At 45.6% G+C, this 20,947-nt stretch overlaps 1 protein-coding gene across 1 annotated transcript; it reads left to right on the forward strand.

Moving 5' to 3' along the window:
* The first annotated feature begins 1,753 nt into the window (after positions 1 to 1,753).
* On the forward strand, positions 1,754 to 18,618 carry TRIM27 (tripartite motif containing 27). Its single transcript, XM_030849704.2, has 8 exons — positions 1,754 to 2,451; positions 3,659 to 3,754; positions 5,257 to 5,487; positions 11,048 to 11,070; positions 13,390 to 13,505; positions 13,625 to 13,657; positions 15,414 to 15,440; positions 16,963 to 18,618. Exons 1-8 carry the CDS (start codon positions 2,032 to 2,034, stop codon positions 17,556 to 17,558), a joined length of 1,542 nt encoding a protein of 513 aa, XP_030705564.1. The 5' UTR covers positions 1,754 to 2,031; the 3' UTR covers positions 17,559 to 18,618.
* Positions 18,619 to 20,947: the final 2,329 nt, after the last annotated feature.

Genomic DNA, 20,947 nt, shown 5'->3' on the forward strand with positions numbered 1-20,947 from the left:
GCAGAGATGATTTTTACCATTTTTAGTTAGTTTCCAACACTTGAAAGTCAATCAATTTCACATAAATCTCTAGATTTCTGCCTTCTCTTGAAAATCAAAGATTTGGCAACATGCTGGGCTCACATTCTCAATAAGAAGCAGCTGCCTCATCTGCCCTCCAGTTATTCGTTGTCCCCATCTTTCCCTGTTGTGACCCTGGACTGGCCTGCTCATTTAAATTACCTTCTTGTCTCCAGTAGGCATTTGTGTTTGCACCTTTTACAAATGAATAACTGTGATAAAGATAAGAAGTACGCATAAAATGTGACAGTAGAATCATTAAGTTAATTGATTATTAGTCTAATAACTCAACAAGTGTTGAAGTCCTTTCACGTGATTAAATCTATGTGCAAGGCATAATGGAGATCATAGAAGGTCTGGAGAGAAGTTTCTGTCCTCATGGAGTTACTAAAGCATCTGATCTCAGTTTATTTATGTATACTTTATACTTGACATATAAAGTATGCTGGACTATGTGAGAGCACACATCACTTCCTATTCTAAAAGTGTGCCCCGAATTAGAACCTTGACAGACATGTAAGAGTTATTGAAGTGTTACGTAAATAGGTTAGAGAAAAAGACTAGAAACAGGGAAACTGGTGGAATTGGTCACATTCAACCAGTCACTAACTCATTTAAAACACATTTGCAAACTGACATTGTTGAAATCATTTAGGTCAAAGTATAGTAATGTAAATTAAATCAACACAGGCAAGCCTGCCCAAATTCAATTAAATCTAGAGGAAGGACAATACTGAGAAAATAGCAAAGGAAACGAGGAAACACCAAGGTAGGGATGAGGGAACAACGCAAAATTTTTTTAAGTTTACTGGATAATGAAAAGAGCCTGTGTCACCCACAGGATTCCCAATCTCCCTATACTTCAGGAAGGAGCAAGCATGTTTAGGTTCTATTCAACACAGCTCTTTGCAGTGGGTACTTTATTATTTTAATGGATAAGCATACTTAGGGTTTAAAAAGTAAAAGTTGTAAGGAAGTCTCCCTCCTTGCTGGGGTATAATTATTACCATTTCATCAGAGAGGAAACTGAAGCTCAGAATAGTAAACCAGTTTGCTTAGGCACAATAGGAAGCAGCAGAACTGGGCTTGTCTGTTTCTGTCACAGAAATGTTGCCGCCTGATAATTAAGCCTTTCTTTTTCGAAACAGAATTGCGAGCGCCTGTAAATGGGGTTTGTTTGAGAAAGCTCCTCACAGGCCGGGTGGGGCTCAGTCTGCAACCCTCATCCCTCCGGCCTCCCGGGGAGGCCAGATGTCTCTTCTTACCACACCAACACAAAGCTAGCTTTCTCTCGCCTTTGCTGAGGCGTGGGCACCAGACAGGAAACCCAACAAAAGACCAGGGATCCGGGCCCAGGGCCGCCGAAGCTCGGCGGCGGGCCCGGAGCGTGCAGGCAGGGGATACCCTGTCCCCGCCGCACCCCGCGGACACCGCCTGCCTCCGTAACCGGTATCCAAGGCTCCCGCGCCCGCGCGTTCCGCCCCAGGGCGGGCAGCTAGGCCTCCGCGGACCTCTGCGGAGGAAATCATCCAGGCCTGAATCCAGGAAATCTTGCCGTGCGCAGGAGGCCTGAGCCAAGCCCCGCCCTCGAGCCGCCCCTTCCGCTCGCGCCGGGGTGAGGTCTGCGGGGCTGCCGGGATCCGCTCGGACGCGGCCACGTTGTCCTGAGCCTTCTGAGCGCCTGGCTCTGCGAGTCCAACCGGCGGCGCCCGACCAGCTGCCCCCTCGCATAGCCGCTGGGCTAGGTGGGGTCGCAATATCCCCACGCTCCCTCGGCCGGGCGCAGCGGCGCCGGGTTCCAGCGCGCGGGCGCGTCTGGGATCAGGGCCGGGGAGGAGCCGCCCTCCGGCAGCCGGGCTCGCCTCCCGGCGCCGCCCAGAAGCAGCGAACGGGAGGGAGCGCGGTACAGCTGGGCTCCGCGCAGGGCTGGGCGCCGGGGCCCATGCCCGTGCGCCCCTGCGGGCCCGCGCCATGGCCTCCGGGAGCGTGGCCGAGTGCTTACAGCAGGAGACCACCTGCCCCGTGTGCCTGCAGTACTTTGTCGAGCCCATGATGCTCGACTGCGGCCACAACATCTGTTGCGCCTGCCTCGCCCGCTGCTGGGGCGCGGCGGAGACCAATGTGTCGTGCCCCCAGTGCCGGGAGACCTTCCCGCAGCGGCACATGCGGCCCAACCGGCACCTGGCCAACGTGACCCAGCTGGTGAAGCAGTTGCGCACCGAGCGGCCGTCGGGGCCCGGAGGCGAGATGGGCGTGTGTGAGAAACACCGCGAGCCCCTGAAGTTGTACTGCGAGGAGGACCAGATGCCCATCTGCGTGGTGTGCGACCGCTCCCGCGAGCACCGCGGCCACAGCGTGCTGCCGCTCGAGGAGGCGGTGGAGGGCTTCAAGGTGAGGGCCGGGCGTGCGGGGCGGGGAGGGGCCGGAGCGCGAGTCGGACAAAGGGAGGAGAGAGCCAAAGGGGCTTCCTTTTTTCCGCCTAGAAAATGGCTGAGCCGGACGTGTGGTTCACAGCCGTCATTTCCTCTCTGTCCGCTCCAGAGCCTCGGCACTCAGATTTGGGAGGAAAACCTGTAGCTGGTGAGGAAGCCAGAAGTCTCCCCACCCCCACTCTCATTTCCTTATGTGCCTCTATGTTTACCCGCTCACGGGCACATTATACATAAAGACGGCCCATGGAGACCCCTCTTGACGGTATAAAAGATATGCGTAAAACCACGTCCACAACGACAAGCTTCAGAGACGCTCGCACTCCTGTCGGCTCCTAGATGATCTGAGACAAAACACAGTCGGACGTTAACTGGCTGTATACACATCAAGCAGAGGCCCATCACCTCTCCATTCCCCAGCACTTCCCTGTGCTCCGTCCTCTTCTAGAAGCTCACGGAAAAGAACGAGCTCCTTACTACCTAAGTCATTTAACCACCGTGAGACTCATAGGAGATAACACAGTTATGAAGATTGAGTGAAATAAAATGATGTGTGGATCCCTTTGTGAACTCTTGAACCAACAGACTGGCACAGCTAAACAATAACGTGGAAACAAAGTATTAAATATAAAACAGTTGTAAGGCAACATTCAAGGAGTGCATGATCTGTGTGTTTGAGGACTGCAGGAATATGTACACAATTATGTACATGTTTAAATGTGAGTACATTCATGCAAAATTATTCACTTAACATTTATGGTGCTTTCAAAAATATTCTTTTACTCACACTGGTGATAACCCTCTAGTAGGTTGAGAAGGTGGTGTTTGCCCATGTCACACCAGAGGAAAATAAGAGAAGTTAAGTCATTTTCTCAGTACGCGTCTGTGAAAGAGCGACAACTTAAAGCCTCCTAGTCCATTCACCTTTCCACTAAGCCATGCAGTATCCTTCCAAGGGCAGGTAGGTGACCCACCATTTAAGATACAAACTACCAAAGGAGAGGTCTGGTGACCCCTGTGCCCTGGTGATGGCAGTATGGTCCAAGGATAGGCTCTAACCAGGAACTTGGCATCAGGAATGTGGGTTGCACGTGTGATAAGCAGAATAGCCATATTGATGGTATGGTCTGCCTAATCTTGAACTGCCCACCTGTTTTTGCTTTTCTTAGGAGCAAATCCAGAACCAGCTGGACCACCTAAAAAGAGTGAAAGACCTAAAGAAGAGGCGTCGGGCACAGGGGGAACAGGCACGAGCTGAGCTCTTGGTAAGGTTCTTTGGAATTCACAGGTAATATCAGTTCTGCCTGTCACCCTCTTTTTTTTTGTGAGGCTGTTAAGCTCCCCTTAACCTTGTGCAGTCACGTTGCCCAGAACTTCTAGGTGTGGGTGGAACAACCTTATATGGCAGTTGGGAATTCACCTGGAGAACCAAGGGATTCCCTCCCACATTTTGGGGGAAAGGATGGAATAGCTGAGTTTAGAACCCCTAGAGATCTGACCTATCAAAAGTTTAATCTGTTAGCTTTGTGCAGATCAAGGTTGATCCCTGACAAAGCTAATACAGGTGAGATTCTTGGGCACAGTTAGCCTCCTTTGTACCATTCTGCAGACAGTTGCTGACAGTGGCTTTCTGTAAGCCTGCCTGTTGCTTCTTGCTGGAATGTTCCTTTTGACAGTTCAGTTCTAAACTTTTCAGTTTGTTCCCTTCCCCTAGTCTCCCAAAGCCTTAGCAAGTGACTAATGTGCTGATTTGTGATAGGGATATTTGGGGGGGTTTGTTCTGGAAAAAAAAATAGAGACTTTTATAATATATACTTATATGTCTACCATCTAAGTGTTTAAGCCTCTTTTGAACAATAAATCAAATATTACAAATTCCCATCCATTAGAGGTATTTGCATCGAAAAGCAAACTCTTAGACTAGTAGTGTCTAGCACCATCTTGTGAGAAATTTTGTCAGTCCTGGCCAGGGCGTAGTATAGAACTTTTGACTGGGAACTTATTCCCATGATGCCGTAAGATCCCACCACTTGTTCTGCTCACAGAATCCACTGAGACCTCAGCTGCCTTTGCTTGAAAATAGGTCTGACTGAAGGAGAATCTTCTAGTGAGCCTGGGTGGACTTAAATCATTAAGCACACCACTGTGTCCTCTCTGGGGGGGATTGTCAAAGGGGGGAAACAGCCCTTCTTTGAGAATCAGGGCACCTGGACATACTTCTTGGCTCTGTCAGTAGCCAGTTGAATAGATGGAGAGAGTAATACTACCTCTCTAGGCCTCAGTTTCCTCACTTGTGAAATAGGTAGGTTGGACTAGAGTTTTGGTTCTTCAGTGAGGTGAGTACTGCCCTCTCCTCCTCTCCGTGGTGTGTGGGTGTTTGGTTGGAGTGATTGGGGAGGGTTGGGCAAGGATGCTAAATGTCCTGCAATGCAAAGAACAGTCCCATGCAGGCAGAATTGCCCCCCCCCCCACCAGGGTGCCAATGGCATTCTCTTTGCAAAGCACTGAATTAGTTGAGCTTTAAGGACTCTTTCATTTCTAAGATTATATTGTCTTGTTTATGCATTGAAAGACTTGTCCCTTTCAGGAGAAGTATAAGTTCGTGAAAAGGATTTATAAGCAAGGTGCATGTGCATCACTGTTGCACAGTAAATAGTATACCTGAATGAAATGATGAGGTCTTGGGGTGGATAGCCAGGGGAGAAATATGAAGGGCTCTAGAAGTAGCCTTTCCTCTCTTCACTGCCCTTGCCTGTCATCCACACAGAGCCTGACCCAGATGGAGAGGGAGAAGATCGTTTGGGAGTTTGAGCAGCTGTATCACTCCTTGAAGGAGCATGAGTATCGCCTCCTGGCCCGTCTCGAGGAGCTAGACTTGGCCATCTACAACAGTATCAATGGTGCCATCACTCAGTTCTCTTGCAACATCTCCCACCTCAGCAACCTGATCGCCCAGCTGGAAGAGAAGCAGCAGCAGCCCACCAGGGAGCTCCTGCAGGTGAGGCTTAGCGTGCCCTGCCAAGACAGCTCCTGCTAAAAGGTCTCCCTTCTCTCTTTGCCAAGCAGTATCCAGGACCCCCAACTGCCTTGCCAACTCTGTGGGAGTAGCAGGGGCTTGCCAAGCTCTCTGTTGGGCATGTTGGAGGGGAAATGTACAATAGAGGACCTGGTTGACACAGCTTGGGTCAGTCAGTTGCACTGTCTCATGGAAAGGGTAAAAGGGAGGCCTAATGCCCAGGCCTGTCCTGCACTGATAAGTGGTCTGATCACAGGCTCTTGACCTCTCTGGGCCTCAGTGATCTCACCTACTCATTATGTAATGAGGGGTTTGGCCCACATGTCATTTAAAGACCCTCCTCACTCCAATTACCCTGTAATTTTAACATGTATGTGTGCATTACCACAGCTACAAAACAAAGAAACGCTTGAGTGGGAGTGGTCAGCCCAAGCAGTCTTGTGATTTAATCTTGGTAGTGCAGGTGATAAAGGTGCAATGCACCCAACCCAGGAAGACCACTGGAAATGAGCTGATGCCTGACTGTCATTTGTTCATTCAATGCATATGAATTGTCTATTCTGGGTCAGGCACTAGTCTAGGCACCGGAATTAAGTGGTGAATAAGCTCTGCTGAAATTTAAATTCTAATGTTGAAATCATATGATAAAGAAGTGAGCAAACAAGTATCATTGGTGTTGATAAACGCCCTTAAAAAGGGGCTGATAGGGTAGGGTTAGGGTCAGCAAATTATGGCCCGCCACCTGTTTTTGTATGTTCTGCAAGCTAAGTATTCTTTTTACAGTTTTGAATGGTTGGGGAAAAATCAGAAGGATGTTATTTCATGGTATGTGAAATTATATAAAATTTGAATTTCATTATCCATACTTTTTATTGGAACACAGCCACGCCCATTCATTTATGTATTGTCTGTCGCAGCAGAGTTGAGAAGTTGTGACAGAGACTGTATGGCCTTTTCCTTAGAAGAAGTTCACTGACTCCTGCTTTAGATTAAAACGAGAAGTCTTAATCTTGAGCCTTAACTAACACCAGTATTTAATTGCCAGGGAGACAAGGAAGAGCTTGCAAAGCGAACAGTTGACCAGAGAATGTGGCAAGGGAGGAAGAATGTTTCAGGAAGGAGGGAGTGGACAACAGAATCTAGTGCAGTTGAGGTGAAATAATATAAGGGCTGAGATACATTTGGTTTAAAAACATGGGCATCATTGATAATCTTGATAATAATCATTATCATCTCAATGATTTTCATCTCAGATAATCATTGATATTCTGCCACGGTGGAATAATTTGGTCAGGAGCCACATGAGGGAGAGTTGTGGTGACAGAGGGTGAATGGAAACTGGAAGAGTAAATGACTATTTCAAGAAGTAAGACTGTGAAGGAGATATTTAAAAAAATACTCGGAGATGAGGTAGGATTGTGGGGCTTTATGGGGAGGGGATGCTTAAAGAAACTAGCTAAACATATTTTAAAAGAAAATGTGGAAAGGAGCACCTATGTTGTAAGGATTCAGGTGAAGAAAATTACTGAAGCTATAAGGATGAACTAATCACTAATGTGCTGTTTCTGAGAAGGCAGAAGGGAAAGGTGACTAAAGCATATGTGTGGGACTTAGTTTTGGAAGATCCCCTGTTGTATGGGAAGAAAGGACGGTGGGGGCAGATAGATGCAGGCATGTTGTGCACTTTGGTAGCTAAAACCCGTTGGCTTTTTTTTAAATAAATTTATTTTATTTATTTATTTTGGCTGCATTTGTGTCTCCATTGCTGCGTGAGGGCTTTCTCTAGTTGCAGTGAGTGGGGGCTACTCTTCGTTACGGTGCGCGGGCTTCTCGTTGTGGTGGCTTCTCTTTGTTGCAGAGCACGGGCTCTAGGTACACGGCTTCAGTAGCTGTGGCTCGCGGGCTGTAGAGCACAGGCTCAGTAGTTGTGGCGCACAGGCTTAGTTGCTCCGTGGCCTGTGGGATCTTCCCGGACCAGGGCTCGAACCCGAGTCCCCGGCATTGGAAGGCGGATTAACCACTGCGCCACCAGGGAAGTCCCCCGTTGGCTCTTACTCTCTTTTGAAGTTAGAAAAGCAGGACCATCTGCTCCCATTGAGCAGGGATTAGAGAAAATATGAGCTTTGAAGAATGTGGGAAAGTTCTGAAATTATTGTTTCAGAGTATGGGAAAGCCATCTGGTTTGTGAGATGTATTAGAATTACTTGGTCAGTGGACGTCAGTTTATACTGGGACTTGTCTGCTCAGTTGTGTGACCTTTTTCTTGTCCCTGCTTTTTCAGACTGTTACTGCTCTGGTGCCAGGCATAGGGAGAGCAGGTAGTTGGGCTCATCCAGGATTAGGGCTTTGCAAGATTTGAGCTTTTTGTTTTGTTGTTTTTTGATTGTGATAAAATATACATAACCTAAATTCACCATTTTAATCATTTCAAAGTGTACAACTTAGTACATTTAGTAAACTCAGTGTCGTGCAACCATCACAGCTATGTAATTCCAGAACACTTTCATTACCTCGAAAGGAGACCTCGTACCCATTAAACAGTCATTCTTCATTCCTTTCTACCCAGTGGCAACCACTAATTTGTGTCTTTATGGGTTTGCCCATTTTTTTAAGGTAGAAGGTATTTGTGAGAATATTTTTGAACACATGGACCGTGAAATCAAAACTGGGTGATAGGGACTTCACTGGTGGCGCAGTGGTTAAGGATCCACCTGCCAATGCAGGGAACACAGCTTCGAGCCCTCGTCCGGGAAGATCCCACATGCCGCGGAGCGACTGCACCTAAGCCCGTGAGCCACAACTACTGAGCCTGTCCTCTGGAGCCCGTGAGCCACAACTACTGAGCCTGCATGCCACAACTACTGAAGCCTGTGCGCCTAGAGCCTGTGCTCCACAACAATGAGAAGCCCGCACACCGCAACAAAGAGTAGACGCCACTCGCCATGACTAGAGAAAGCCCGTGTGCAGCAACTAAAACCCAACACAGCCAAAAATAAATAAATAAATTTATTTATTAAAAAAAAACCTGGATGATAAGTAGAAGTAGAGAAAAAAGAGGGGTTGTGGGCTCCATGGGGAAGAGGGGTCATGGTAGTAGTCATTTGAAAAGTAAGCTGAATCTTACTTAATGCGGGAAAATTAGAGCATTCCCACTGAGGTCAGGAAGTGGGCAAGATGTTCACTATTGTCTACCTGTATTTAACATTGTACATATGTATACTCACACAGGAATATTAGGCAACTGTAAAAAAGAAATATACCTATGAACTGATACAGAGTGGTTTCTATAATATATTGGTAAGTGAAAAAAATCAAAGTGCAAAATATAGAGTGTGCTACTTTTTGTGTAAGAAAGATGAGATAATTGGAAAATACATGTATCTGTTTATTTTTGCAAAGGGAAGACTGGAAGGATAAATCAGAAAATAATGGGAATGGGGAGAATGTGATGAGAGGAGTTACGAGAGTGACAGACTCTCTCTGGCCACATCTCGGATATTTTGAGCACCAATATAAATAAGAACAGTGATGGATTATAACCCATTGAATAAAGTACGAATTGATGGATCCATACTAATAATAAATAAGGGAAAATTCTTCCTTCCAGTAGAATGTTGACTAAGTAATGTAGAAGGAATCTTTAAAATTTATTTATTTATTTATTTTTGGCTGCGTTGGGTCTTCGTTGTTGCACGTGGGCTTTCTCTAGTTGCTGCGAGCAGGGGCTACTCTTTGTTGTGGTACGCGGGCTTCTGATTGCAGTGGCTTCTGTTACGGCACACGGGCTCTAGGCCTGTGGGCTTCAGTAGTTGTGGCCCATGGGCTTAGTTGCTCTGTGGCATGAGGGATCTTGCCAGACCAGGGATCAAACGGTGACCCCTGCATTGGGAGGCGGATTCTTAACCACTGCACCACCAGGGAAGCGCTAGAAGGAATTTTTTTTTTTTTTTTTTTGCTAGAAGGAATTTTGAAGGTGGAAAATGATCATTTGGCAACTATCATATTAAAAGTTAATTTAGACAATAATTATCGACAGATGCTAAACCTAAGGGGAGGGGGAGTTTGATAGGGACTGGCATATTAACATAATTTCAAAGTATCACTTTTAGATTACTTGTTAATTACAAAAGGAAAAATAGTAGCTATAAAATATCACCAATAAGGGACAAGTGAATATCATGTTTATTTAGAAGCAAACAGCATACACTAGTCAAAGACGGTACAGCTTGAGGACTTCCTGAGTGGTGCAGAGGTTAAGAATCCGCCTGCCAGTGCAGGGGACACACATTCGAGTCCTGGTCTGGGAAGATCCCACATGCCGCGGAGCAACTAAGCCCATGCACCACAACTACTGAGCCCGCTCACCTAGAGCCCGTGCTCCGCAACAAGAGAAGCCACCTGCAGTGAGAAGCCCACGCACCACAACAGAGTAGCACCCGCTCGCCGCAACTAAAGAAGACCCGCGTGCAGCAAAGACCCAACACAGCCAAAAATAAATAATAAATAAATAAATGAAGTAAAAAGAAAAAAAGACAGTACACTTTAGTTTAATCATGACAGCAATATCTGGGAAACCCAAATAGAGAGATATTCTATAAAATAATTAGCCAGTGTTAAGGCAATGTGTCACAAAAGCCACTCCAGACTTATAGACACATGTCATCATAAAAATGCAATGAACGGGGCTTCCCTGGTGGCGCAGTGGTTGGGAGTCCGCGTGCCGATGCAGGGGACACGGGTTCGTGCCCCGGTCCGGGAAGATCCCACATGCCGCAGGGCGGCTGGGCCTGTGAGCCATGGCTGCTGGGCCTGCGCGTCCGGAGCCTGTGCTCCGCAGCGGGAGAGGCCGCAGCAGTGAGAGGCCCGTATACCACAAAAAAAATAAATAAATAAAAATAAAAAAAAAATGCAATGAACGATCCTGGATTACCTGAGTGGGGAGGGGAGTAGCTGTAAAGAATATTAATAAGACAATTAAATTAGGTTATGGACTGTTGATTATACAAATGTATCAATATTCAGCTTCCTGAGTTTGATAACTGTACTATAGTTATATAAGAAAATGTACTTGCTCTTAGGAGGTACAGAATCATAAAGGGGTAAAGGGATATAATATAAACAATGACCTCTCAAATGATTCTAAAGATAAATATGTCTGGGAAAAAGAGTATACAGGAGCTCTTTGTGCTAGCAGCTTTTCTGTGTATTTGAAATGATTTCACAGTAATATGTCAAAGAAATCAAGCTAGACAGGCAGGCAGTTGTGGTCCAAGGGTGGGATGCTTGAGTCAGTAAATTTGAAATCTTGAGATCCTCGACCAGTGTGCAGGAGGAGAGCGCAGGAAGTGCTAGAATAGCGAATAGTGTGCAGCCCAGTTTCCTCTGCCCAGTTTTTAGCTCCTGGACCGTGAGTTGTGCTCCTTGTCTCCCTGGTTTCTCCCAGGAGAGCCACCCCATAAGTTGGGTTTTCAACAAACATCTGTGAGAGAAAATGGAAGTTAGGAATGATTTCTCATGCTTATCCTTTTCCTTTCTCTTATAGGACATCGGAGACACGTTGAACAGGTACAGTTTTCTCTCTCCCCCGTGCTAAATCAAGCCTGAAAAGATTTTCCCTCATACTTAGAAATTCTGGAAGGAGCCCAGAGCCTGAGGACATCTTACCAAGTTGACACATGACCCGCCTGTCCCTGAACCGAGTCACTAGTGTGCAAAGAACTAGATGGAGTGCAGCTCTTCTCAGTAAAACTCAGGAATTATTGACAAATTATGAGGATAAGGGGTGGAGTAGGGGGTCCATTTAGGAGGGTGCTGGTGATTTTTGAGGACACGTCTATGGAGAGGGTAGAGACTTACAGGGACTTAGGCAAAGTGCAAGGGTATTTTATAGTTTTTGTTTCCTAAACATTTCAGAATCGTTTCTTTTTTGTTATCTCTGTCTCTCTGTGTCTCTGTTTCTGACTCTTTCTTTTTTCTGTAATGGGGGAAATATGGTCTAAGAAAAGGGAGACCAGCTCAGAGTTATATAATGAGTGATGAGTTACCTGGATTCTGGCTCTTGTTCTCATTATTTCTCTACTGTATCATCAGATGGAAAGTGAGGAAGAGCTACCAGGGAATTGGGACATGACCGAGCAGGAGAAGCCCAGAATGTGCAAGAAGCCAAGATTAAATTATGTTTTCAGGGTTGGATGGCAAGGACAAATGGGATAGGCCTTGGGGGGCATAATGTTTGGTACCTACTGGGGCGGAGCCTGACTTTGAGGGAACTGAACTTTGAAGCTAATTAAAACCGTGAAGGGTGAAAACCCTCCAGAGGAAATGCAGCTTGATTATGCGGGAGCATTGGAGGAGATATGGGAGGGTGGCACATAGATGGGGTTGGATGGCTGGGAGGGCTGTGTGGACAGAACTGTTGATAGAACTGAGCTTTCTGAGGCCTGCTGAGATGGGATGGTGATGAGCTGGAACTTGTACTAGTCCCTGCCAAGTGACCCCAACAAATACTCCCTTCACTTTTACTACTACTTTAACTTTTTGGTACCAGTCTAGCTCTGAACGAACAGGGAGATAGATCCTTTAGATTCTAGCATTTTGGGAAGTTAAGGTTTGGGTTTGGCTCTCTGAGTTAGGAAACCCAAAATTTCATTGGCTTAAGGCTTAAACATAGTTTTAAAATTTTGTCACCATTAAAAATGTGCAAGTAGGTAGCCCAGGGCTGGTTTGGTGGCTCCAGTGATCATCAGACTCCGAGGTTTCTTTCCATTTACCCTTCTGCCATCTGTAAGATACAGTCCTCATTCTTACAGTCCAAGATAGTTCCTAGAATGCTAACCAGCAGGAAGAAGATAAGTCACATCACATACCTTTTTAATTTTATTTTATTATTTTATATAACCAGAAACCTTTTTTTAAAAAAATAATAAATTTGTTTATTTATTTTTGGCTGCATTGGGTCTTTGTTGCTGCGCTCGGGCTTTCTCTAGTTGTGGCGAGTGGGGGCTACTCTTCGTTACGGTGCACGGGCTTCTCATTGTGGTGGCTTCTCTTGTTGCAGAGCACGGGCTCTAGGCACGTGGGCTTCAGTAGTTGCAGCACGTGGGCTCAGTAGTTGTGGCTCACGGGCTCTAGAGCACAGGCTCAGTAGTTGTGGCGCATGGGCTTAGTTGCTCCGTGGCATGTGGGATCTTCCCGGACCAGGGCTCGAACCCGTGTCCCCTAGCATTGGCAGGCGGATTCTTAACCACTGAGCCGCCAGGGAAGCACCACATTCCTTTTTATGCAGACTTCTCAAATTACCACAAGATACTTCTTACCTCTCATTGGCCAGAACTGAGTCACAAGGTCAAATTTAGACCAGTCAGGCATGAACCCAGTAAAATTTGGAAGATGGGAGAAGGCATATTGGGTGGGCAACTAGCAGTCAGTCTTTGCCATAGACCCCTTGAGGGGGGTGGTGGGTAACTGGGTATTGTCCAGAGAGTACCTGTCTGTCTGAAGATGTCATTCTCTCCATATTTGGGAACCTGAGGATTTGGGGTCATTGCCCACCACAAATATCAAGGACTTTATCATGGAATCTAGTGCTTTCTGGCAAGGTCAGGCTTATATTCAGTTTAATTCAGTAAATCTTAGAGGACACGCCATGTGAAAAGCCAGAAGCTAGTACTGTGGGGGAATAAGAAGGTGAATAAGATGTCTCTCCTATTCTGGTCCAGAGGATCATAGTCTAGAAGGAGAATAGGAAAAAGACTAGAGTGGCTGCTTTTAAAGATTGTCCACCTGTGTTGGCCAGTTTAGCCAGGTTTGTCCTGGACCCTGAAAGGTTGTGGAGTTGGGGGAGGGATTCACTTGTTTTTTTGTTGCTTTTTTTTTTAAACTTAGGGCTGAAAGAATCAGGATCCCTGAACCCTGGATCACACCTCCAGATCTGCAAGAGAAAATCCACATTTTTGCCCAGAAGTGTCTGTTCTTGACTGAGAGTCTAAAGCAGTTCACAGGTAACGTAAGAAGAGGAATCCATGAGGGTTTATGCTCTCAGTAACTATATTGCCTGAGAGGATGTATTTTCCAGCCAGATAATGGGATGCAAACTAAACATCTTCTTTTCTCTCCTTAGAAAAAATGCAGTCAGATATGGAGAAAATCCAAGGTAAATTTATCTACTTAATGGGCTTTTGACGTTGAAGTTTCCTGGGAAGATGAACGCTACAGTGTGGGAAAATGGGAAATGCGCGATACCCGCTGGCCGGCCTCCCCTGATATTTTACATCTTCCTTTTTGCTTTGTTAATTTTTTCAATTAATAGCCTCTTGTTTCACTTTGAAGCCTTTTAACTATATGCACTCATTTCTTTTTTTTTTTTTTTTTTGCGGTACGCGGGCCTCTCACCGTTATGGCCTCTCCCGCTGCGGAGCACAGGCTCCAGACGCGCAGGCTCAGCGGCCATGGCTCACGGGCCCAGCCGCTCTGCGGCATGTGGGATCCTCCCGGACCGGGGCACGAACCCGTGTCCCCCGCATCGGTAGGCAGACTCCCAACCACTGTGCCACCAGGGAAGCCCTGCACTCATTTCTTAATCTATATTAATGGAGGAGAAAAATATACAATCCAATAATTAATCCAGAATTAGTTTGATTATTTAAAATTATTTTTAATTGAGAAAGAGAATGAACAGAAACTATCCTAGCTACATTTCATTTGAGCTAGTGTTTGTGGTTATAATTTATAGAGTTTCTGCTGCGTGTAGGCACTGGTGCTGACCAGGACAGGAGGAATCAAGCAGCACTGATTGAGGCAGAACCTCGAGGGAAGTGGTTAGGAACAGGGATTCAGGAGTCCGGCTGCCTGGGTCCTGCGCCCAGCTCTGCCACTTGATAAGGATTCTACACTATAATTTCCTCATCTGTAAAATGAGGAGGGTAGTAGCTCTTACCTCACAGGGTTGTAAGGATTAAGTTAAATTAGTTACCATTTCTAAAGCCTTTTAGAATGGAGCCTGACACGTAATAAACCCTACATTTATGTTTATTAAATAAAATGTTCAAGGTATTTAAGGGATGCTCTTCGTAATACAAAATTTTCTGCTCGTGATCACATATGAGCATACAGCACATATGGCTGTATACTAAATGCTAAAATTCTAGGCAGCCTGGTAGAATTTGAAATCCTTATATGTAGGTAATCCCTTTTCTCATTTAGTACAAATCCCCATAATTCTGATAATTTCCTGTATATGCTAAAACTTTATTTGCATTGTATCTTTTCAGATACATACTTTTTTCACATCTAGCAATGTAGACTTAGGGAATGCTCACAAGCAAAACAGGGAGAAACTCCACTTAATACCAGAAGCTCAGACATGACGTTCCTTGATCTGACTCATTTATTTTTCCTACTCTTCTCCTGTCACTTAAAAGGCTCACTGAGAACGTGTCTATGAAAATGCTTTTTCAACTGTAAAAGCATTTTACTGCAAGTGGTCTTGTTTGCTCCAGCTTGGTAGTGGATGTCACTTGAACCACTCATCCCCTAGAACAGGTTGCTTATGAAAGCCAAGAGTTATCTATGATGCGGACTTAGAACCTCCATCTCCCCCTGCAGAGCCAGCTGGCCCACTGGAGGGTGGAATCCTTAATCTTGGCTCAGTTTGGCCCCATATGCTACCAATCTCAGGCATGTCGTTATTCTTCTGCCCAAAGTTTCCAATCCCTCTTCCCTTTGAGCTCTGGGCTGGAAGATGGAGTCATACACTGTATGAAGAAATCAGTGCATGAGTGACAACAGGGGTTCTGGGGTGTCTAATGGAAACCATTGCTTTATGATGACTCTAACCAAAGCTCCATCTCTTAGGTATTCCTGGAAATATTCAGATGACTTCTGTAACTTCTTTCTCTTTTGTTTTTTAGAATTGAGAGAGGCCCAGTTATATTCAGGTGGGTGATAGGAGACAAAACCATTTGGAAAAAGGAGTAAAAATCCTTATCAACGTAACTACTATTGTGAATGATTTTGGAAAGTGCCTAATTAGGATCCTTTAGGTTACATGTATGAAAAATGATAATAATCACAAAAATACATCAGTTGTTTCTATGTGTTTGTAATATCTTTGCTTCAGAGCTGAAACCATGGACCTTTGAATAGGAGGAAATCAAACTCAGGAGCTATGAAGGATTATAGAGGTGAAACTACAGTTTCCAAAAAGTAGAGCACTGCCACTGCTAGTACACTGGTATCCTGCTCTACCCACTTAGCCTTGGGCAGTGTGTGGTTTACAAAAGGCAGTCATCCTTCCAAAACTACTGAGCTCACCTCTTATTCTGAGTGCTAGGGACAGTCTAAGAGGAATCTGCTGTCATCCCTTCTCTGTGCCTCAGAGCAAGAGTTGAAACTCTCCCTCTCCTTGACCATCACCAACACCTCAGGTTCAGAGACACTGGGTAAATCTGTGACCTCATAGGTACTCAGAACTGAGGTTTGTACTTTCCACAGTCACAGGACCGCCTTCTGTTTCATGAGATCCTCCTCATGAACGGAGGGACTCTACATACAACGGGTCTTCTTTCATGGATATCCCCTGGCTGTAATCCATAGTTAATTCTTTCAACAAGTATTACTTGATTACTTTGCTTATGTCTTACATTTCCTAATGTTGCGCAGGGTACTGTAGAGGGAACAAAAGAGCATAAGACACTGACCTATCCTTGGAGTTAAATGTCTGGTTGGAGGTATGAGGTATACCCATGACATGAGGGAAAAAATGGGCAACTGTTGTGAACAGATTTTTGAACCAGAAACCAAGCGTCTGGGGTTCTTGGTCACTTCCACCAGTTGCCTGTCATCAATCTTTTGTGGGAATCAGTCAACCTAGCTGAGCTTTGGTTCAGAGAGAGAATGTTTGGGAGTCTTCCTTCTGAACCAGGTATGAAGAGCAAATGAGAGAATATATGCCAGTGATTTTAAAACAGCAAACCACCACATGATTGCAAGATGCATGTGGGACTAGTGTCTTTATCCCATGTAATGTGAACATTCGTATGTTTCACAGCAGATCTGTTGATATTTGGTTGTAGAGTGCTGTACCACACCCTGTCTATCTAAATTCTGTATTCTGTGAAACTCCTGGTCCCCAAGACTTTTAGATTAAGGGATTGGACATACATGTAAGAAAATCTCAAATTCAGCTTAATAATGGATATTGTGGTTTAAGATGTGAAAAAGCAAATAGAGGTAAAAATTTCAGTACTTTCAATATATCCTAGCTAAAAGAAGTAAACTAGCTAATCCAAACAGTAACTTTTGGAATGTCAATTTCAGGATGTAATTGAGTGTAAGATGAATGTGCCTTTGTTGGAGAGCTCATATTCTCTTCTTAGGGGGTAGGAGAAAAGCTGGGTGTTCAGAGTGGGCTTTCCTGGCTCTCGGCTGACCTTCCTCTGCCCTTCTGTTCCTCTGCAGTGGATGTGACTCTGGATCCAGACACGGCCTACCCCAGCCTGATCCTCTCTGATAACCTGCGGCAAGTGCGGTACAGTTACCTCCAGCAGGACCTGCCTGACAACCCTGAGCGGTTCAATCTGTTTCCCTGTGTCTTGGGCTCTCCATGCTTCATCGCTGGGAGACATTATTGGGAGGTAGAGGTGGGAGATAAAGCCAAGTGGACCATAGGTGTCTGTGAAGACTCAGTGTGCAGAAAAGGCGGAGTAACCTCGGCCCCCCAGAATGGATTCTGGGCAGTGTCCTTGTGGTATGGGAAAGAGTACTGGGCTCTTACCTCCCCAATGACTGCCCTCCCCCTGCGGACCCCTCTCCAACGGGTGGGGATTTTTTTGGACTATGATGCTGGCGAGGTCTCCTTCTACAATGTGACAGAGAGGTGTCACACCTTTACTTTCTCTCATGCTACCTTCTGTGGGCCTGTCCGGCCCTACTTCAGTCTGAGTTACTCGGGAGGGAAGAGCGCAGCTCCTCTGATCATCTGCCCCATGAGTGGGATCGATGGGTTTTCTGGCCATGTTGGGAATCATGGTCATTCCATGGAGACCTCCCCTTGAGGAGGTGAACTCAGGCCAAAAGGGCCATTGACCATACTCCTACCCCAGGCGTAAGGCATCCTGTTGCCTTGACACTTCCTGCCCATCACAGCTGGATGTCCTTACCACTTTCCGAGCCCTGCAGTGCAAGACAGGATGTCCATGTTCTCTGCCATCCCCTCCCTTCCCACGAAAATTGTGAGATGTAATGAGAAGTATTAAGATTGCCCGGAAATAAAAACCACATGTCCACCTCCAGAGTTCCACACTTCTTGGTCTCACACATTACTGGAGGGGATAAAGAATATGAATAATCTTGGGTTCGGAGAGCCATTCAAGATATTTAACACCTTGGCTCAGCCCCACATAGTGATCATGGGTATTTGCTGTCATTTCTGAACTAGGGCTTCTTTCTAAGAACCTAGAGCTGGACTAGAAAGTCCTGTCAGCATGGCTCCCTTTTGTCCCAGTTTTTCCTCCTGGGAATAGTACCTCTACCCCTGATTCCCAATTGGCCGTAGTTTTATTTATTAACTCCATTAAAGAGGTCTATATGTGTTTTGATTAGTTACTGTTATTTTACAATAATAGTGGGAAATGGTCCCACCTCTGTTATGAGATAATGTTCTAATCAATGTGCTCTTTTCTGTCTTTTTGAGGGCTTTGTCAGCTCCCTTCATTCTAATGAAAAGTCTCTCCAGGTGCTGGATGCACGTCATCCAGGATAATTTTCTGCCCAGCACCATCCATTGTTCCTACATCCCCTCCCACTCACATTTGTGGACTGATGGTCAGTCATACACTATCCCTGGAAGGATTCCGGGGCAGTATGCCAGGGATTCATTGACTTTTGTCTCCTTTTCTCCCATCTCCTTTGAGGGATGGGGGGATTTACCTTTCTAATATGTGTACCATCAAGGGGCACTTCCATCCCCATGGCCATTGGATCACGAGGTGTTCTGAGGTCAGAAGACCAAGGCAGATCACTTTGAGCAAAAGCTCCCACAGTGGCTCTGAGTCCTGCTTCTCTTTGGGTACATGCTCCTCTGTTTGAAAATAAAGTGAGTATGGATGTTGTTTACACTGTTGTTGTCTTCTGGGTCTTGGTAGGATTGGGTTCATATGGGTCCAGAATCCCATTCTGGCCAGTATTTTACTTCCAACTGGATGGTAAGAACAGTACCATGTTACTGTTTTCTAATGGTGCTGGGAAAGTAGTGTTGGACATCCACAGCCTGCAGCTTTGTTAATCCTGTCACTTCACTGGGAAAGTGTTCTTTCAGGTCCTTTTTTATAACAGTGGGGTAATGCAGCAGTGCTCGGTGTAGATCAAAGAGCCCAGAAATTGCTTCCCAACTCAGAAGCAGCAGCCTAAGCCCTTGGGGGCATGGAGGTCACCACGTCCTAAGGAGGAAAGATAGGCTGAGAGAACAGCTCCTTTCCAGGGTATTTGGATCTTTCCTGCATCTGGACATGGCCTCAGAAGACAAGATTTTGTGGTCTTACTTAGTCCTGTACCCAGCATTGTGGTTCATGGCTGAAGATCATGAATTGGTGGTATGTCCTAATTCATTCATTCATTCATCGGGTTTTAAGAGAAATAACCAGGAGCTAAAGAGAGGGGCTTCCATGAGGCTAGGTTAGCTTTGGCTGAATGCTCTCAATAGATATAAATACATATGATAACATATATTATGTATGTATATAAAATACTACACAGATACAGAGCAGTGCTTAGCACATAATATGAAGTGCTTTATGCACAAGGGCTTATTTAATGCTCATAACAACCCTGCAAAGTGGGTACTATTGCCTTTATTTTACACAAGGAAACTGAAGCACAGAGAGGATAGTAATTTATCCAAGGTGCACAGCTAGGAAGCAGCAGGGCCAGAATTCATACTGAGGTGGAACACATGACCATATGCATCATATCCTGCCTCACAATATCTATGGATTATGCTTTTCCACATGGGAAGGCAGAGCAGAAACTGAAGGCTTGGAGTGCCAGTCTGTTGACCTGGGACGTTAACAATAACTCTGTCTACTCTAGACTCAGGATTTGCGACTGGAAAACTAGGTGAAGAGACCCAGTCAGAATCGCATTCCAGTTTCACTTAATGTAGTACATTGGGGCAGGGAGGAAAGATAAGGGCCCACAAAGAGGGCACTTTGCTTGTACCAGTCCAAGAAAATGTGCCCCTAGGATAGACTCCCTGGTCCTTGCTGCTGGACTGATGGAGCTGTCTCCAGGCTAACTTAAAGGGTCTCACATTGGGTCTGCTTCATCTCCAGTAGACCCAGTGCTTTAGGAGCAGCATCTTGAATTTTTATTAACAGCAGCACCTGGAGCAGTGATAAGCAGCCTTGTTGGATTCAGCAAAGCTACTTCCAATTTGAACTGGGATCTACTACAATAGTGAATCTTAATGCTGAGTGAAAAAAATGTCTTAAAAAACTCTACCTTGGGCTTCCCTGGTGGCGCAGTGGTTGAGAGCCCGCCTGCCAATGCAGGGGCCACGGGTTCGTGCCCCGGTCCGGGAAGATCCCACATGCCGCGGAGCGGCTGGGCCCGTGAGCCATGGCCGCTGAGCCTGCGCGTCCGGAGTCAGTGCTCCGCAACGGGAGAGGCCACAACAGTGAGAGGCCCGCGTACAGCAAAAAAAAAACAAAAACAGAAAACTGTAACTTACGATACCCTTCTTATAATATGAATAAAAGGACTGTGGTTACCGATGAGGTGTGTGGGAGGATGGGATAGAGGAGGAGGATGTGTGTGGACGTGTTTCGTGCTGTTTATCATCTGATTCTTTTGGGGTGGGTTTAGAGTTATTAAAAACAATTTTTTTAACCTGCCATTTTGAATGAAGTTAAATGAACCTTGTAAATGATTCTAAATTTACTCATCTGCAGAAAGGTAAGCATTTGAATTAGTATAGTCACAATATGGACCCGTTTAGGCAAACATGGGCCCAGTAGCATTCTTTGGCTCCTCTCTGGTTCTTTCCTCAGAACATTTGAAGTTGTTAATTACACATTAGGCCTTCAACAGCTCATTCTTTTGTTCTTTTGCGGCCCGGGAAAACTGTGTTTGTCTTCAGCTGCTCTAGTTTTTTCTGATACTGACCCAGCAGGTACAGAAGAGCATCTACCCCAAGAGCAGACAAGACCTAGAAGGGACATGTTCAGAGAATGAAAGGGAACTGGGCATGGCCCCTGCCATCCAGGATATGCAGTTGAGAAGATGAGAGAATACACATGACAAAGGCAACACTTAAAAGCACTAAGAAATTAAGAGCAAAGCTAGCATATAGTAAATAGATCCATTTGTTAATACCTTCAGTTATCTGTGATCCTGACCGAAGTATGGATGGAAGTCGCACATCTCTCAGCAAAATAAAAAACAACTC

The sequence above is a fragment of the Globicephala melas genome, chromosome 11 (assembly GCF_963455315.2).
Source record: "Globicephala melas chromosome 11, mGloMel1.2, whole genome shotgun sequence".
Lineage (NCBI taxonomy): Eukaryota > Metazoa > Chordata > Mammalia > Artiodactyla > Delphinidae > Globicephala > Globicephala melas.